Source organism: Barbatula barbatula, assembly GCF_947034865.1.
Source record: "Barbatula barbatula genome assembly, chromosome: 18".
In the NCBI taxonomy this organism is placed as follows: Eukaryota; Metazoa; Chordata; class Actinopteri; order Cypriniformes; family Nemacheilidae; genus Barbatula; species Barbatula barbatula.
The window spans coordinates 9,032,937-9,052,063 of NC_136781.1; the positions used below are offsets into that span (position 1 = coordinate 9,032,937).

Sequence of the window (19,127 nt, forward strand, 5' to 3'; positions counted from 1 at the left end):
AAGTTACTTTGTGAATCCTGACTGTGTGGATTCTGTGTTGGCTGTAGTTATACTTAGTCTGGGCCTCACCATAAAAATCTAGGTCCCACGTTGTTTGAACAGCTTGTCTGGAGTACTTTAAATCCTGCACTGGAATCATTGAGTAAAAGAGTAGGTATCATTTTGTTTTCTCATAGCTACTGTCACACTGTCTTTGGAGCGATTAGTATGACTGGATTCACAAAAGAGTGGAAACAGTTCCAAACCTGTATACATTTCTTTATTCTGTTGAACACAAATAAAGATATTTGGATAAATGTTAACAACTGACTGTTATGGGACAGCATTGACTATCGTAGTAGGTGAAATAATCGTATCATTTTGTTTGTTCTGTTGAACACAAAATTATGTTTTATCAGCAATGGTCCAAGAGGACCACGTGCAAATAATCTACAAAGCCAATTCTTCATCCGCAATCACTTCACCTGGCACTCACCCTATCAGCTCAAGCTCTATAAATAGATATACCTTCTTAACTTTCTTCTCTCTACATTTCACAGCATCCCACCACTCACCATCTTCCCGTTTCTACCTGTGTGTAACTCTGGGAGCACTCCCCGGACAGCACGCCAAATACGCATACCATTCGTTTATTTGACTACCATTTAAATTTTGGGGTGGAGTATCCCTTTAATGTTTAAAATGTTTTAGTCTCAGTTTTTATCTAAATGGGATCAATTGTTTATCCATACATCTGATGCTGTCTGTTTATGTTAAGGTGTGTTATTGATTTTGTTATCTTTAACACTACCAAAAGCACTTATAAAATAATAGGCAATCCAACTGGCAAGCATACCTATTTATCATATATAACTCGTAGAACCCCTATAGACTTCAGTTAAGTATCTGAACATGGTTGTATGTGAAAAGTCACTTAATTCAATGCAAACCTGGTTATATGTTATACAGTATCATCTTTATGGAGATGGAGATTTCAAGAAGGCGTGACTTGTACTTTGGACCATTTAATCATACTTTCAATAGATCATTTCTAAAAAGCTTGAAATGTCTCATAGAAGCATTTCTACCACACTTACTTTACTCCAGCACACACTCACAACCCCACCCTTTCAGGCTTGCACACCACTTAGTGTGGCTTTATAAACCAGGACAGTCGTATGCCTTATGTCAGTGAGGCAATAGTGCTTCCATCTGGCATGCTGCCGAGCCTGTTCACAGCTAGACTGACAGTCATGAACAAAATATGTACCAGAAATAGTGCATGCTTCTCTCAGTGTAAGAAGTAATGAAACGTTTTTTGGTTGTTGCAAAATTTATATAAATAAAAACAGACACATCATTATTTTAGCACTTTTGGCTCTTTGTTAAAATTTCTATAGATGCTTTACATGTATACAGTGCAAATGCACAAGAGCACAATGGACACCAGTGACAGGTTATTTAGATTTGATACAGCAAATATAGACATGTCATGTTGCATTTCGTGTACATATGCTGGACCTCATGGTTCTTTAGACAGGGCTAGTTTGGCTAGACACTACGATGTTGGTCTTTGGACTAAATGAAGGAAATTATGACCTTAAGCCATCGGAAGAAGGCCAGGCGTAGAACTCCGCATTAGAGTCCCAATGATTCATATTTCACAGAAAACTCGAGGTGCTCTCATGATCACTTGGCCTGAATGTCCTCTCAATATTGACCTTCATTGGTCTTTTTTCCCTTTTGTATACTTGTGTGGCTGCTGTTTCAATGAAAGCATACTTTATAGTGTTAACATTTCAAGCCTATTTAACTACGTTGACTATTTTGCCCTCTTTGTTTTTTTCTAAAATGATATGCACATCATGTGGAAAACGTGAAGACCTGAGAGAATTTTGGTGCTGCGATGCTGAACACGGAACACACTGTGGCATTTCTAGCTCAACATGGACCAGTCATCCATTAACATGGCTTTCGTACAAAACTACCGAACACGCTCTAGTATCGATTGAATAAAAAATGGAACGGTAACATTTAATGTTTAGACGACTTGTAGACATTATCACACAATTCTATTCATATAACTTCCACTGAATTTAGAATTCATTTTTTACTTCAAAATGTCCTTCATTCTATTTAAATTTATTCACCTCCTTTTGATCTATACATTTTTTAAATACATAGGATTGGGGACATCACAAAAAAGACACATTTTTGTTCAACTGATATCATATCGTAATGACTTCTCAGTGCAGATCAATAGAGCTCCCCTAGTGGCGGGGAGGTTAAACTCCATACTTTAGTAGTTCATATATGCACAAGCCTTAAAAGTAGCCCCTCACTGTCTTCACTTCCTTAAAGTTCATAACAGTAAAGCCCTAACAGTAAAGACTCTTATTCGTTGGTCCACTTTTCTATTTTTCCCCACCTCTTGTTGATTGTTATTAATTGAATCTTTCGCTTTATTGTCTTTTCTTGGCTGCATTGGATTTGGTCTTGGTGACGTAGGCTTCAAAGAAAAACTGACAGAAGAGCACAAAGTAGCTGAGGTACATGAGGGATGACCATACAATGTTCTGCACATGCGACGGGCACTCTTGGCCTTGTTGCATCCACGAATACACCAGGTAGTTGACCACGCAACCCATCACCATCTGAGTGATCTGTGTCAGAGTGATGAACATGGCAAACCTGCGGGAGATTTTGAAGCCGGCAGCCCTCAAAGCATAGTAAGAATACATAACGGCATGAACCAGGTAGTTCATGGTCATGAACCAACCACCGCCGGCTACCATGTCCTTGTAGGAGTACCAGGAATACAGCAATACTGTGATGTGGTGATACCAATGAAGGAAGATTAGCTTCTGCTTGCGTAGCACAATGAACAGCGTGTCTCCTGAAAGTATGATAAGCAGAAACAACATGAGATATAGAAGGAGAATTAAATATGATTAAACTGTTTTTGTTTTAAGCAAAACCACAAATTGACCATGATCTTACTAGAGCGACCAGAGTTTAACCTTGATATAGTGAAATGATGGTTATACAAATCGTAAGCAATCCACCAAAAAACAATGTTACTTAACTAAATAAAACTACAGTATGCTTCATTTTCCTAAGGGGTGTGTTGGAAAGATTCCAATACACTGTTATTTGTGAAATGGGAGTTTTAGAGAGAAATAAATCTTGGATTCTAATGAATAATATAACACTTAATTAAACAAAAGTTTGAACCAAAAACACAAAACACCAGTCACTGTGCAACAACTACTGTTTTTAGATATCCTTATCTTTTCTATTTTCTACGGGGTTTGTGACCATGGATAGATTGTAAAACTATTGATGTTGTGACATGCACTGTACAGATTCAATGAAACGTACTTGGAAATTTTCAGTATCTAACCATAGCAGAGTTTATCAATGTATTCACTAGACAAAGCATACAATTACGATTTCATAAACGCCTTGTGTAAACACTATTAACTTGTAGAATGAATAAGGATGGAACAGTCAATGAAAAATCATTACTGCCGTTTAAGTCAGTAATTATTACATATTAGGTCATTAAATGTGCGGCGGGTAATTTACAGTTAGAAACTTTGACTGAAGGTGTGACTTTGGGCTGGAATAACCTGTGCGTCCAAACAATGGAAGATGAGGTGTTTTGCATAAGAAAACTGGAAATTGATTTGGCACTGTGTTAGAGGTTGAATGCATACTTGAATAAGTAGCTTATTACCTTTTGAATTACTTTCACATTTGCCCTTCATAACCTTTAATTTATCATGATACAGTAAGCGTGTGTTCAGACGGTCAAAGGTCCGTTATGTTGGCGTGTCCCCTGCTGTATATCAAAGACCTCATGAGTCATTATTTTTGGCCTGAGTCTTTGTGGATGTTAAGGGTTGTCACAATGTCTTAATATTGAACAAATGGCCTGGTAGCCCCTAACCATCAGGACACAGCCAACACAATAGACCCAAGCATGCGAAAAAAGGACCACTGTTCCAGATCTTTAGACTCAGGGTTTTACTGCAAGGTCCACGCTAACAATAAATTAACTTACGCTTTCACAACCGATTATACTCATGCAGATGAACACAAGACTCTCTGCAGTGCTTTGTAGCTGAAATTGTAGTTTGAACCCATTTAACAAAAAGGTGGATTTTTCCACCAAAAAAGTTCTTGAGAAGAAACAACAGTTGTACATTTTGTGTTGTGTGTTTTCTAATCTCAAAAACATTTATCGACAGAAATGCAATATAATACACGTTAATAAACTATGTCTTCAGAGCTGTTTTAAGACCTTACATAATGAAACTTTATGTCATCCACATACACCAAAGGTCCCCTTTCATGGAATTTGCCATGTTGTTTCTACAGTAGCCCTAAACTTCTCTACAGAGCATGTTATCTCCTTCAGCAAGGAAGCGAAAACGTGATGACATCTTTGTCCTGAGAGCCACTGTAGTGATTTGTGTAAATTGGCAACCAAATTTTAAACACTGGGCCTTACGTCAAGCACATCTCCCAATGTGACATCTCATAGGTACTCATGCATGTTATGGCTAAATGTAATGCTGATTAAATTGATTTGTTTGGTGGTTAAGCGGATGTATTACGTGGTTTTACCTATTTAACACATGAACACAAAACAACTTGAATAGAATATCACATAATCTCACCTAATTCAGGAGCCTTGCTGAGAACAAACGCATAAGCCCAGAACTTGCTGACTGGTCCGTTGTAGAAGCTCTGATCGCACACAGACTGCTTCAGGCCCTTGGTCATCAAGATGTTCACCATGTATCCACCAGTTCTGACGGCACCAAATATACTAAGAAGGAGATACGGAACAAAAGGGAATATATATTTATATCAGATACATTGAGCTTTTAAATGATCTAAAGTACTGCTATTAAAACTAGAATTAGGGCTGGGGACAATGTATTGCGATTCGCACTAGTTATAATACCTGTCTAGAATTGATTCTGAATCTCAAAAGGCTTCGATTCTGTGTTTTATGGACAGCTCTTCTGTGAATTACGGCTCTTTGATCAGTAGGAAGTACTGCTCGATCTAAAATCACTACGAGATTGAGTCGTTTATAACGTGCATTTGAACAGCAACACTCGTCAAACATCATCATTATAAATATATTTTATAAAATACCTGAAAAGATTTTGAAGAATTGCGATAGAAAATGACCATTGGTATTTCCTGGAACCATCTTGGAACGGTCCACTGACGTCACTCAGTTTGCTAGAATGCTTCAATGTATTTTAATTTCCGAATAAATTGGATACCCTTTCATTGTTGTCATGTGTTAGTGTAGGAAATATAATATTTGAGTTTACACAACAAAAAATATGTTTTGTTTTCATAATCATCACATTCAGCTGTCACATTCAGCTGACTGTTAACGGACCGGTATGGCAGGGTTGGCAGATCTGTGAGACAAAATCCTTCATCACGAGCCTAACGTCCCTAGTCCAAATAACAGAACTTAATATTCATAAATAAAAACATCTTAAGATTGACAGCTATATAAAAAACATTCCACTCCCAGCCTGTAGATACAAACCGTGGCCCAATTCCATTGGAAAGTAGCAGACTAGGCAACACAGACTGGCTCGCACCGTTCCAATATGGCGGACGACATACAGTACGTAGCTGCCCACAGAAACAGTTGTTAATGCGGCATCTAGTTTTTATATTTATAACGTTTCGTTCCAGAAGGCTGCGTCCTCCGGAGGTCTAATTTGAAGCATGCTACGTCATCAAGGCTGTCTTGTTTCATAAAAGCAGGTAGGACACTCTATATGCACCCCTCTAATGCAAACTACTTTCACGGGAATTCAGAAGACACGTGAGGTGTATCCTTCATGCTAGAGATAACCCACAATTCTTTGTGTCGGCCAACGTCTGTTATTTGAATAAACAGCAGCAGGTGCACATTCAATCAAATATGTGGTGTTTTTAAATGTTAACAGTTTACAACTTGTCACGTTTTTTTTTATCTTAGCAGGCATATGTAGTAATTAGGTTTACACGTGTTAAGTTATTTTTTTCAAACATTTTAAAACAGCAAGGCAAAAAATGGTACATTTGTTTAACTCTTTTGGCATTGCTTAGGGTAGAAAGTAACCAACTTTTTACCTCTTAAAATCATGTAGAAATAATTTAAATTAATATGACAGGTGTGTCAGTGCCACGTGTTGTCATAGCAACGTAGTACTTCCTGTTTCCTCTTCTGCCAGAATGTCCTACGAAGGACGTCTCGTTTAATTCTAAGTAAAGAATCCTCCGTATACTGCGTCCTTTAGAGGATGAGACCTCTGGAGGACAGAAGGACGAAGCCTTACGAAACAAGACACAGCTTATGATTGTGGCTAGAAGGGATACAGCTATGGAATTACATTAGCTAATGCCTACACCTACCCCAACCCTAAACCTAGCCATACAATAATAAAAAAATAGTTATAAACTGTTGTCAGCATGATAACAATTATGCAGTATTGAAGTGCGCATGCTTCTAGCCATAACCCTACAGTATGTTGTAAATCGTTCTTCTGTCCCATTTTCTGAGTTTCTGTGCGAGAGCGCCCTCTAGCTCTCTGAGCTTTTCTGACTTTATTCTCATTGGCTGCATTTATTGATTGACAGTCTGTGGCATTGGGTGGGTGGGTCAAGTTTCAAATTTTGAGTGGTTTGATCGATGTGCTAGACCTTGGAGTTTGCGCCATGTCTCTTCTACAGTTGCTTGAGTGCTGATGTTTATAGATAGATAGTTTATAGAAGAGTGGGTGACAGAGTAAGATGTAAGAGGAGATGAGGTGGAAGTTTGAAACGTTTCATTATATGCAGGTCTTTAGTAAGTAACTTGGAACGAGTAAGTGGCTTGTTTTCTGCCTATAATGCACACCATTAATCTGGTAAAAGGTGATTTCTCCTTCCTGGTGGAACATTCTTACGCGGTACGGTCAACCACATCTTTCACAACCTTCAAAAAACTACTTAAAACACATCTCTTCTGTGAACTCTTGACAGACAAATGAAAAAAAGGACACTAACCCTCTCTCTTCTCTCAACAGGTAGTGGTCTAGCTTTTGTTGAAACTAGTAACTTTGTATTAGCACCTATTGTACTATTGCCCTTTTATCACACATTGCTTATTGCTCCCCGAACTCTTTTTAAGTCGCTTTGAGTAAAAGTGTCTGCTAAATGAAAACATTAAACAATTTATGTACACACATGGTACCTGCCACATTATGCGTTTCTCTTTCCCAGGTGGAAAAAGTGCACTAAAATACACAAATGTAATTAAACTGAGCTATTTTCATTTTCACACACTAACTTTGAACTAGATATACAAAACATGTCTTTAGTAGTAACTAAGTGTACTCAACTGTGGTATTTTAAGACACAATGAATAGAAGTACCGAAGACTTTATTTAGTATACTAATTACAATGTGTGAAAGTGGAGCACTTTAGTGTTATTAAATAAGTGTAATTGTAAATTAAGTGTATTTTAGTGCAGTCTTTTTTGGGGTTGGGTGCCTCTCCCAAGGAAAGTGCCCTGCTGCTGTAAGACTACTGTATTTAAGATTATATATAACTACAGAGGTCCTAATAGATATACTTTATCAAAATATCAAATATTCTTTGTTGCCTTTGCTGTAATATAAAAAAAATTCTGCATCCACAATAGATCATATTTTATTGTATTTGTTAATACCACCACCTTGTGTATCACGGGCATCTGGTTTGCATATTAATTTACATGATGTCATATTTCTTTCACTTCTCCTCCCACAGCAATGTGTTAAATACTTGTAAGTTTTAGAATCGGCAGGTGCTGTGACCCCATATAGATCTGTTGGGAGTTAATTGTTTGGTATTAGACAGTTAGTTTATTATGTACCTAAAGGCATAATTACCTGAAGACGGCGAGTGTTAAAGACCATAGTACCAGCGGTTTCCTCAATTCAAACTTCTCCCTTTGCTTCATTACATGCCGCCCACCAAGTATGCATGCAGCGTAGAGCGCCGAGAACAGGAAAGACTTCTTCCTGTGGGGAGAGAGATGGTAAGAAATGAATAAATATAGTCAAAGGAAATTTAGCATATGCTATAACAACCATCAGCATGACCATCTGTTCACAACATGTTATTTCTTAGTCTTTAATTATGATCATATCAATTATTATGATTCATATTTGAAGCTGTGGATCTTAGCGCCATATTGATGTGTCGATGGAGTGAGGTGATATACGCCACATAAATACAGTGCCTTGCAAAAGTATTCATTCCTGTCATTTTATTCACATTTTGCTATGTTGCTGTCTTCTATTAAACTGCTTTAAATTATTTTATGGACAATAATGACAAAACTAAAAACAGATTTGTGACTTAGAAAAATGTATTAAAAAACGTATAATGCATTAGTATTCATACCCTTAACTCAGTAGTTGGTTAAAGCATGTCTGATGTGACCAGCTTTACACATCTGCATTTGGCAATTTTCTGCCATTCTTCTTCTCAGATCCTCTCAAACTCCGGTTGGATGGAGATCATCAGTAGAAAGACATTTTCAGGTTTCTACAGAGAAGTTCAGTTGGGTTCAAGCCCAAGTACTAGCTTTTAATAAATGTGCAAAGTTTTCTGTTTTATCATTATTGTGCATGGAGTGTACATTAATGTAATGTTTTTAATTTAAAGTAGTTTAAGATAAAGTAGCAACATAATACAATGTGAATAAAATGAAGCGGGATGAATACTTTTGCAAGGCGCTGTATATAGCCGATATCTTGCTCTCATAGAGAAAATGTCCATAAACCGATAAAAGTTGGATTCGAATAAAGCTTCTGCTAAATGCATCAATTTAATGTAAATTACTGTAATCTAATCCTGATATGTATGTCAAAAGCGAGAGAAAAGTCTTTAATAGTGGAGCAATCTCAGAAACTGATATTGGGCCTCATTCACATTCGTAAATGTTTAGTGAGACCTTCCGAGTTAGACCGAGTTAAATCTTTCCTCCTGATTCACAAATACTTTGTAAACGTCCGATTTGACAATAAAATGTGTGTATGTTACTGAATTCCAATCATTCGTAAACATGCCGTGCATGCACGCTCGTTCACAATTAGCATAAATCCGCCTATGAATGACAGCTACGCAAATTACGTATCTATGAATGCCGGAATCCTATGAACTTCATTCTCTGGTTTGGCTACATTATATTGCATGAATGCACAATACTTCAATATGCTTACCAAAGCGTTTTAGCCAGCTAAAATAATAATACGTGGTAATAATAATACGGTTAATACCGAATACCAGTGTAGCTTAAACAACGTGCAGCTGTTTCGGTTGCTTTTCACTGTTTCACTGTGAATGGCCATTCAATGTGTCTTTCTTTGCACAACTGTATCATCATTTTTCTATTTAAACATTCGCTAAACGGAGGCGTAGATTAGATGAATGTAATGATTTTAATCTAAAGTAGCAACCTAACAAAATGTGAATAAAATGGAGGGGGATGAATACTTTTGCAAGGCACTGATATTGCCGATATATTGCTCTCATAGAGAAAATGTCCATATACGCGCATGAGCGGTATAGTTACATATTTCAATTGCGACGCATTGGGAGCGCGCACTGCACGGCTGAACATCAGATGACTGTAACACAGGTGTAGCAATTGCAAGTTCACATTACGTTATATTAAAACACCCACGAGCAAACATCTTCAAAAAGCGATCGTGTTCCCCTCAAATCTGCTCAATATAAGCGTATAACATGTGTTTCTAGTTTTAACTGTTTGTCTGTAGGCCTATGCTATGACAGGAAGGAGGATTGACAGCATGATGCGTTCGCTTTCCTCTCACACATCTAATTCAAGCCTTTGTTTTATGACAAAAAATGACTTCAGGACATTACGAAGCCTGTAAAACACAGCAGACATCACATGCATGTTTTAATAGTAAAATTGTTACTATTTTGTGTTCAACTATTCAAACAGCCCATGGTATGCATTTTCGGGTGGTTGCACATTCTCTTGAAGATGGGAGCAACAGTGCTAACCATAGGGAAAAAGTACCGTAGCGTTGTTCTCTATTTATTTTATTTATAATAATTAGTATATATGCAAATTACCTTTGCATGCTATTCAGTTGTTAAAGCAGTCTAAACTTTGCAGTTATTATAGGGGAAGGCAATTGTTTACATTGTGTAGCTACAAATTTGTTTGCGGAATTTGCACAATTAAAAGGTTCTGTGTTTTGACTGCAGCTGTCATGCATCCAGATTCCTTCACTTCATCAGGAATGCCACCTCTTTATAAACAGCATACTTTTGTGGGACTAACTTACCTACACCAGTGTGGCATCTTTCTACAATATTCACTCACCATGACAGTAGGCCTATAAAAGGGCATTTTAAGTCAATCAACTGCAGTATTTCCTCTCTCAATCATTAGAAAATGTGATGTAAAAAATGGAAATTTAAGGTCATACCATCCAGCACTAATACGTGGTGCTCTTCTGATATAAAATATACGCAACAGTTAGCCTACTTTGTTATTAGTATTTTATTTTAAAGAATATTACTTATGAAAATGCAGTAACCATTAATAATAACTTCTCCGTTGTTGTGTATGATGTTTGGTCAGTGTAGTGTTTGTCCCGCTTCTTCTCCACTGTGATTGGACGGCAGTGTTAAAAAGGACAGTAACAAGCTCTGTGTTTTACCTGAAGTTAAAATTAAAACAACTATAAAAGAAATTGTGAATCAAAATTCAGTGTCATCAGTTTGTCTAAAAGAATACAGAATGTTACGTGCGGTTTTACGCACTATTGACACCTGGTATGGAGCATGTGTACATTTCTTTCGTACCAAATATCATTTTGAGAATATGAAAAATTTCATGAATCTCAAAATTTATATTGGAATGACTTTTGATGATACGATTGATTTACTCCAAAATTTGTTCTGCTCGTGTTTCACGAATCAGGCCCATTGAGCTCAAATCCTAGTCCAAACAAAACATTTCAGATATAAGTTTATATCTTTGCTATAAACACATTGTTGTTCTATCACATTAAATCCTGAACCCAGAATCTAATCCAATTGGCTCAGCACGTTTCGCTGCTTGAAGTGGTGCTGTCCAAACGCATCGAACATAACATAAAAGTGTCATTGTATTTCTTAAAGCCTATACTCATCACTTCTGTCTTGCCAAAGTGAAATGAAATAAACTGTTGTTGAAGCTTTTCGTCACAAACAGATTATTGGGTTTATTCTGACAGCTTGCATTGCTTTTAAGATCTTGTAATATCTGGCAGAGCTGAAGTGCATTTATCTCATAGCTGGAAACAAACATCCACAGTGTGGTCTGATTCCATTTCGAAGGCACTTTCATCCTGCTAAATCTGATTTGCATTAAATTTGTTTCTCATCCATGCCGTCTAGAATGTTGTTGAGAAACTAAATTAATATAGCTAATTCCGGTTAACACATAGAGTTCAGATTATCTGTGATATTCAGTTTGCTTGTATGTGGGACGTCAATTAAATAAAAAAAATAACTACCAAAATGTACTCTGTTACATTGAAATTGATTATTTATTTTCAACTAAACAGTAGAAATTAAAACAATTCACTGCTGTCCTTCTGAAACCTTGCATCTCCATATTTCATGATTTTTTGTATTTTCTCATTTCTCATTATTATTAGTCCCCCTTTATGTTTGTCACTAGGTTTAGCAAATATCTAACCAATAAAACGTATTAAAAAGTGCTTGTCAACTTTGACAACAAAGTATGTAGTCATAAATCAAAGTCATTCATATAAAAAGTAGTGTTTTTCCATTTTCTAAAAGCAGCAAATTCACATATAAGGTTTTAGAAGGACAGTGACTAATTGATACAAATTAAGTAATTTATTAAGTATCAAGTAATTTCTTTATTCATGAAAAATAATAAAATGGCAATTAAGTTTTCCAGCACATTTTAAATTGAAAGGGCTTACTAATGCAGCTGTGCAACTAAGAGCTTTGAATGCTTTTCTATTGTCAATATTTCTATTGTTTTTTGGGTAATATTAATAATCAAAAAGACAGGGACAGGTCTATGAGGGTGCGTTAACAATGCACATGTCTAGAACTACATAACAAACTATGTTTACATTAACACCAGATCTGTATTGGTAAAGACATTGTATATTTTGACTTCCCTCGATAGTATTTAATTAATTAATCGAGCGCTGTCTGAGCGTGTGTACTGTTGATTTATGCATGACTTCTACAGGCATTGTGTGAAGAACAGAAGGGTGTAGGTTGTAAAGGCTCTCTGGCCATCGTTTCTGCCCACTAGATGTGAGAAACACTGACCTCACTCTGCTCAGAACAGCGAGTCTATTCTATGCATTGCATACAGCCTCCTCCAACCTTGGATTGTCATTGCATTGTTCTTTGTGTACAGATGGAGGCTGCAACAGAATGCGCACATTTTAAAGGGAAGATTTATCAGTTTTATTGGAAGACTGATTTCGGTATTGGGGTAAATACGCTGACTGCGTTCTTATGGAGACATTTTGATTGCAGTTACAGCCGAAGTCTGTTCTTGACAAAACGGCCTGTGATGCAGCTAACAGTCATCGGTTATAACATCTGTTATCATTAAGAATCTCTTCCAAATCACAGGATCACAAGTCACAAATGAATAACCTGTGTTAGAATTCACAGATCTTTGGGGCGTAGGGGTAACTGGGCTGTGCGAATCAATATCATGTAAAGAAGACACATTATAAGTAAATATTCAGAATACATTAGCATCAAAGGGGGCATCTTATTCTGTTTGATCAGGGGGAGATGGATTAATCATACGCCATGTCGCTTTATTAAAGCCTTGCACCTAATACTGACCACCCAAAGTAAAGCCCATCAGGCCTTGCTGCATTGTTACCATGCCAGAAAAGCAGAGCTTTGTGAGCTAATGCATCTGCAGCAAGACATTTCTAGAAGACTGTTGTGAGGTGTGTTCCTAAACAACAAACATCCTGCAGCAACCGATTCGGGTCTTGCATCATCAGCTCAAAGTAGGTCTATGCATTGCAAGACCATCGAGTCCTTCATCTGCACTTTTTTTGTCTATGCTCTCATTTTTTCAGCTGAGTACATCAAACGTGCAGCGGACAGTGACCAATGTTGAAGGTACCAGCAGTGGATCACATCTGGCTTCCAAAGTAATTTAAATCCGCTAAATAAACCGAATCTGCAGACTATTAGCAGTTTTAGACTAATGACGATAGCAAAATGTGTTCTGCTAGAATCAATGATTTTTAACCAAGTGCCGCAAAATGCTGGAAAGGTTGATAGAAAATGAGCTCTGGAATGATTTCAATACGTGGACATGCAAATCAGTCGCGTTAGAGGGAAATACTGTACTTGCATGAGAATTTCTGAATACTGCGTAGACACAGATATAGCCAAAGGACCCCAATGCTGATGTAATAATCTATGACACGGTGAACAAGGCTTTAGCCAGAGGTTCCTCAACTGCTGTCTCTAACAATCACAAGCAATCTCTTCTGCGGGGTTACTCATAGTGAAAATAGAAACAAGGTCACTCTTTCAGAGGTCAAATTTGAAATGCATTTTTACGAATTCTCGTGTTCGTGCTGAGGTGGGAAGAGGAAGCTTTAAGTTCTGTCAAAGACCTTTTAGACTTACATTTTAAGGATGCACACTAGAGGTGAATAAATGTGCCTAAAAGGTTTTTCACCTTTATTTTCAAGAGTGCAGGTTAAACTAATTATTTTCCTAGATACTCTGTCGAGGGTATTTTCAGTATTTTTCTGAGACTGAATCTCATAGTGTGACTCGGTATTTGTAAGATTGTAGTAGGGCTGTGCGGTATACCGAGTTGGAGGAATATATCGATATGTTTACCCAACGCGATGCGGGATTAGCCTATATCGTTCATATCGATATGGTTTGATGCCGTGCACGCGCTCGCGTTTTGCGAGAACCAGATCGCGCCCGCTTGCCTGCTCCAGCACACAAGGTAGCATGCGACATGGAGGAACACGTGCCGCTGGTCACCCTACAGAAAACTTACTGGTTAGTAAAAAAGAATAATGGTTCACTCATTTAGAGGTGGTTTGGATTTAATAGTTCCGATGAGAAGCAAAAACAGCCAATCTGTAGGGAATGTAATAAATCCGTTGTATCAAAATGTGGAAGCACATCAAATCTCTTCCACCACTTACAAAATTACTATAAAAAACAGTAAGATGAGTGTTTACAACTTCGGCCACGAAGACCACGCAACTCAAAACATCTGTCCCGAAACAAAGCTCTCTGGAAGCTTTACGAAAAGAAAAGTCGCAAGTGGTGCGATATAACTAAGGCGGTAGCTTATCACATTGCTAAAGACATGGTTCCTATTGCAACAGTGGAACAAGAATGTTTTAAAACGCTGCTAAAACCATTGACCCAAGATACCAGTTACCCAGTCGCAAGTACTTTGCAACAGAAGCTCTGACGCAGACGGAAGCTTTCCGAGCGGCTCGCAAAAGTGTCTCATTTCGCGCTAACATCTGCTATGGTCAAGCAGGACATGCGAGCCATATATGAGTTTGACAGTTAATTTTCTTGAAGATTGGGAAATGAAAACTGCGTGTGCTGTATTTTATTTATCAAATATTTTATATAATTTAAAATATGTTGTGAAGCTGTTTATTTGTAAACAGGGAGGGAAAACCCTGTATTTGCATTTTATTTTGCTCAAAAACTGTTAAAATGAAGGTTTAATAAAGGCTTTGATTTTCGAGTAACCATTTATTCCTTTTGGTAAAAAATACCGGATATATATCGTATACCGCTATTCCTCCTAAAAATACTGAGATATGAATTTTTGGCCATATCGCCCAGCCCTAGATTGTAGTCAGTGACATTTAATGCAAGGGATCCGATGGTGCCAGGAAAGACTCATCAAGAAGGTGGTTCCATTGTTATGTAAGGCTGGCAGTCCGTGGCAGGATTCAGTCTACTTTTACATGGCCATGCATTTTGAGGATTTCATGAGCTGCAGGCCTCCAGACTGCGAACAAATGCTACAGTGCTACTAGTAAAAAAGGTTCATCTGGAGCCCTGAGCTGGTCTCTGACTGACTATGTTAGAATAAGAGAGGGCTTGTTAAATCAACTTTTGGGCAGTGCAACGAGGTGAGAACGGAAGATAAAAATACACCCAGATTAAAGATTGACCTGCGGCTACCTATACAGCCTGTGGTTACCTATACAGCCTGTGGCTACTTATACAGCCTGTGGCTAATTCATTCCTGTTAAACCAGAACAACATGCAACATGGTGCAGTCTACGGGTGCTATGCTGACAATCGGGCATGGGAATGGCCTGAATGAAATGGACCTAATGCGTCCTTTTTCAAATATTTGGTATTCCAAAACTTTGATTGATTACAGATACAGGTTGATGTTCTGATGTACAATCTAAATCCATACAGGCTGACTGACCAACGATTTATTGCGGCCTGGTATGGGCCCAGTCTTGCCTGAGATTTACAAAACATGTGCATGTAAAAAATAATGTATGCATGCTACATACACTGAATTTGTGAGGACTGACTGTGACCAGAAATGCAGCAGTACTTGTAGGAGTCAGAGGTTCAGAGAACTTTAAATATGTTGTTTGTCCTATGTTAAGTGTGATGTAGTTAACGAAACATCTCTAATGAAGAGTCTGACTGCCACTCATACACTAAATGTATATTTATGTACCATATTTTACAAAACGTTACAAAAGGAACAAATGTTGCACTCCATGTGATCTGATTTGAAGCTTTTGTTTATGTAACATAAATAAAATAAAACATTGTAAGTCAAAGCTGTTCCCCTAATAATCAGAAAGTACTTAAAATAATTATTAAAACAGTAAGTCCTCCATAAAAGATATGTCTGAAAAATCACTACTGATACTCCAAAAACAAGGGGAATTTCCTGGTTGTGTTTTTCAAGCAAATGTTTACTTTCTGTTTCCCCTGAAATGCAAATGTGGCACAATGTTAATCGCCCAGATCAATAGCCACAGATACTGCTGCGTAACGGTACAGGTAATTGGTATTTTAGTTCAATTGAATGACCTTTGGCACATAATCACAAGGTGAAATGCAACAAATCTGTATGATAATGAATCTTTGGCTGTAAACAGCTGTACAGGCTGTAAACTGAAAACACACTTTCTGAAACCAAATGGGAATTAAACACCATTCAACCCTGTTTGTACATCTCTGCTATTCCCGGCCTTGATTGTTCAATATCTCTTTATTTAACCACACCTCTGCTGAAGTGCCAAACATCACCTTTGATATGTGTTGTACATAGAGGCTATAGAAAAATAGGCTAGTGACCGCATGGTTTAATGATAATGTTATGTCCATGTCAAATCTGTCGTCAGGTTTGAGGTAAAAATCTGTTTGGTTTTTGTCTGATTTGATCTGTTGTCAGGTGTTCCAGCAATAAAACTTAACTGTCCCCTCCAAGAGTATGGACAACCAATCCAGCAAATCCCCATTTGAAAATGCGCTCATTAAAAATGTCAACGGCTAAACGCTAATTTCTTACATTTTACGCGTGATCCATCTACACAAGCTTGCATAGAATCGATAACAGCCAATGTGATCACGCTAACAAAAGCAGAACAGCTTTGAATGTTACTTTGAACGGTCACCATTGAAATGTTGATTTCCCTTGAGTGTAAACATAGCTTTAGTACAACTATGTATATTAGCAATTGAATTTTTGTAGAATCTGATTCTCAAATAAATCTGTATGAAGTGCTGAAATGTCCATGTGAAACTATTGTAAGAAGAAGTTTTATGAAATGATGGACAGCATTAATGACAGCATGTTAACTAAATACCTTGACGCAGGAATGGTTTATGAGCCAGTTTTCAACTCTGCATTATTTTGATGGGTTGCCAGATTGACGCCAGAGTGTTTGATGCCCGTGTGTGTGTGCGCGCGCGCTCCCGTGTTTTCCATTCATACAGGTGCGTCAGTGTTAGTATTAATTGGCATGGGCAAACAAAGAATTAAGATTTCATTGAAACAAGTTGCAGCTAACATCTACACTGACATTTTGTCATTGGAAAAAGTTAAACAACCAAAAGATTCAGATTCACTGCTCTCTCTTCCCATGAGGAAACAAGGCGATATATGTGTGCAAGCAACCCTGCCCGAGACGTCGGCACAGTTATGCTGAAACGTGATTGGTCAGATTTCTGTCAGCAGACATTAAAAGCCGCCACCCATTGGTCGGTCGATATGAATCTAAAGAAGCCTGACGTCCGTGTCTCTACACGCTACAACATCACAGAAGCGTAAAATCGATACACGTGAGTAATCGTGTCAATGTTACCATGTGTCAGGTTTGTTTCTCAAAGTGGAAACGTGCAGAATGCGCGATTATTTGCCAAAAACGAATTATAAAATACATCTGGAACATGTGCCTTTTGGGTGCTGAAACTATATTGACTCTACATTTGATATCCCTTATAATTAATTCTTAATCATTTCATATCGATACTTGTGTAAGAGGGGTAATGCACAGCAGTTGTGTTTAAGCTTTTAGATTTAGGACTATTCTTGGGAGGATAAACGGTTATTTAAAACACCACATTGCTATGTTGTTTAAAAAAGGGCATCTTTCGTGTATTTCTTAGAAAAATATGCATCCAACATTTCGTCTTTCTAAAGGATGAAAACTGCTCTTACCGCGGACGACACGCAAAGCATCACATTGGACAGGCTGAATCTGATTAGGAAGCAGTGACGCTTCAAATATAGACCCACTCATTACATGCACATCAGTTGAGATCTTCAAAATAACGCAATGCTGAAACCACACTGATGCCACGGTCTTTCAAGGGCGGAAAACGTGCTGCTTGTCTAAACGGAAGCCTATGACTTACAAAAGTCCCTGACGATTTACAGACAGCACCACTAGCTAATGCATGGTTAAATGTTTTTAACCCAAACCGCTGCAAAGGCTGAACATTAATCTACGCACATATCTTATATCATCTGTATGATGATGCGAGTGTTTTAAATTCTACTGTAGTTATTATATCACGGTTGATCATGAAACAGCTACTGTACCAGTTCTCTTGCATCCATCGAATGGCTTCATCTTCATTGAACTGCCTCTCGAATTCGTACTCTTGCAGCGCAAGCACCGACATGATTTCCTTCCTTTGAACGCGTATAGAGCCTTGCTTTCTCGTCTAAATGAGTACAGTTGCGCGGATTTTCTGTTTTATTTCTGTCGCAGACTCCAGCCTTGCCCTCGCATCGCTCTTTGCGCCCCAGCACGCTCGCTAAGCTCTTGTCTAATGTCAGCCTGTGTGTCTCTGAGCCACCGGCATACGCCCTCCTCTTAGTCTCCTGTGAGGAAGAAGAGCTCAAGGTCCTAATGCCGCAGCGCTGATGCATCCTCCTGTGCTGGCGTCGTTCTTAAACTGCAGTGACCTTTGGCATAGATTCAGAAATTATACGTTTTAATAGATGGAAGGAAGGTACCGTCGTTCTTAGGTGAATATATTGATTGTATAGCTTACGTTTAATGCATATTGAGTTGGCTGGTTGTCACCGAGTTGTCTTATTTGCCAGTTACACAAAGGCATTCATCTATTGGAGAGCAAAATACCTCATACTCATTTACTTTACTTCATCTATTCATTTGATTTACTTTATTTACATTAACTTGTAAAGACAAACAGATAATTATGGATTATGGACGTTATCAGAGTTGTCACACTTGATCTTTTCACCTTTGTCATGCCTTTGTCATACATAAGAGTATATGTGTTGACTGATTCATTCATTGATTTCAAGAAACACTTCTGTCCTTCTGTTGTAAAGGTTGTGCAGGTGCGCTATATCGGCTAAAGATAAAAAGATCTGAGCCGACAACTGTATTGTAGCCGTGGGTTGAATTCTAAAAAATAAGCTACTTTTTTAAAATGTCAATGAACTCGGCCTTAGCAGTCCTGTGGGCACCAAAACAAAGTCTACATGTCTACATCTCTGTCATAACTGGTTTCATAATCGCCCCATGATGTGATT

The 19,127-nt window shown here is 37.9% G+C and overlaps 1 protein-coding gene across 2 annotated transcripts; it reads right to left on the bottom strand.

Annotated features, from left to right (window-relative positions):
• Positions 1-1,299: 1,299 nt before the first annotated feature.
• Positions 1,300-18,450, bottom strand: elovl6 (ELOVL fatty acid elongase 6). Of its 2 annotated transcripts, none has more exons than XM_079479371.1 (4): positions 18,162-18,450; positions 7,921-8,052; positions 4,665-4,816; positions 1,300-2,875 (listed from the first exon to the last, which is right to left on the bottom strand). In XM_079479371.1, the coding sequence occupies exons 1-4, from the start codon at positions 18,242-18,244 to the stop codon at positions 2,442-2,444; spliced, it is 801 nt and encodes a 266-aa protein (XP_079335497.1). In that variant the 5' UTR covers positions 18,245-18,450; the 3' UTR covers positions 1,300-2,441. The 2 variants fall into 2 exon arrangements, with proteins under 2 accessions (XP_079335497.1, XP_079335498.1); XM_079479372.1 differs by lacking the exon at positions 18,162-18,450 and adding an exon at positions 17,778-17,819.
• Positions 18,451-19,127: the final 677 nt, after the last annotated feature.

Bases quoted from the DNA above. Each gene is read 5' to 3' on its own strand.
- elovl6 (XM_079479371.1), bottom strand. From the start codon at position 18,244: ATGTCGGTGCTTGCGCTGCAAGAGTACGAATTCGAGAGGCAGTTCAAT. The intron at 4,817-7,920 runs GTAATTATGCCT...TCTCCTTCTTAG, and splicing joins TTAACACTCGCCGTCTTCAG to TATATTTGGTGCCGTCAGAA. The intron at 2,876-4,664 runs GTGAGATTATGT...TCATACTTTCAG, and splicing joins CAGCAAGGCTCCTGAATTAG to GAGACACGCTGTTCATTGTG.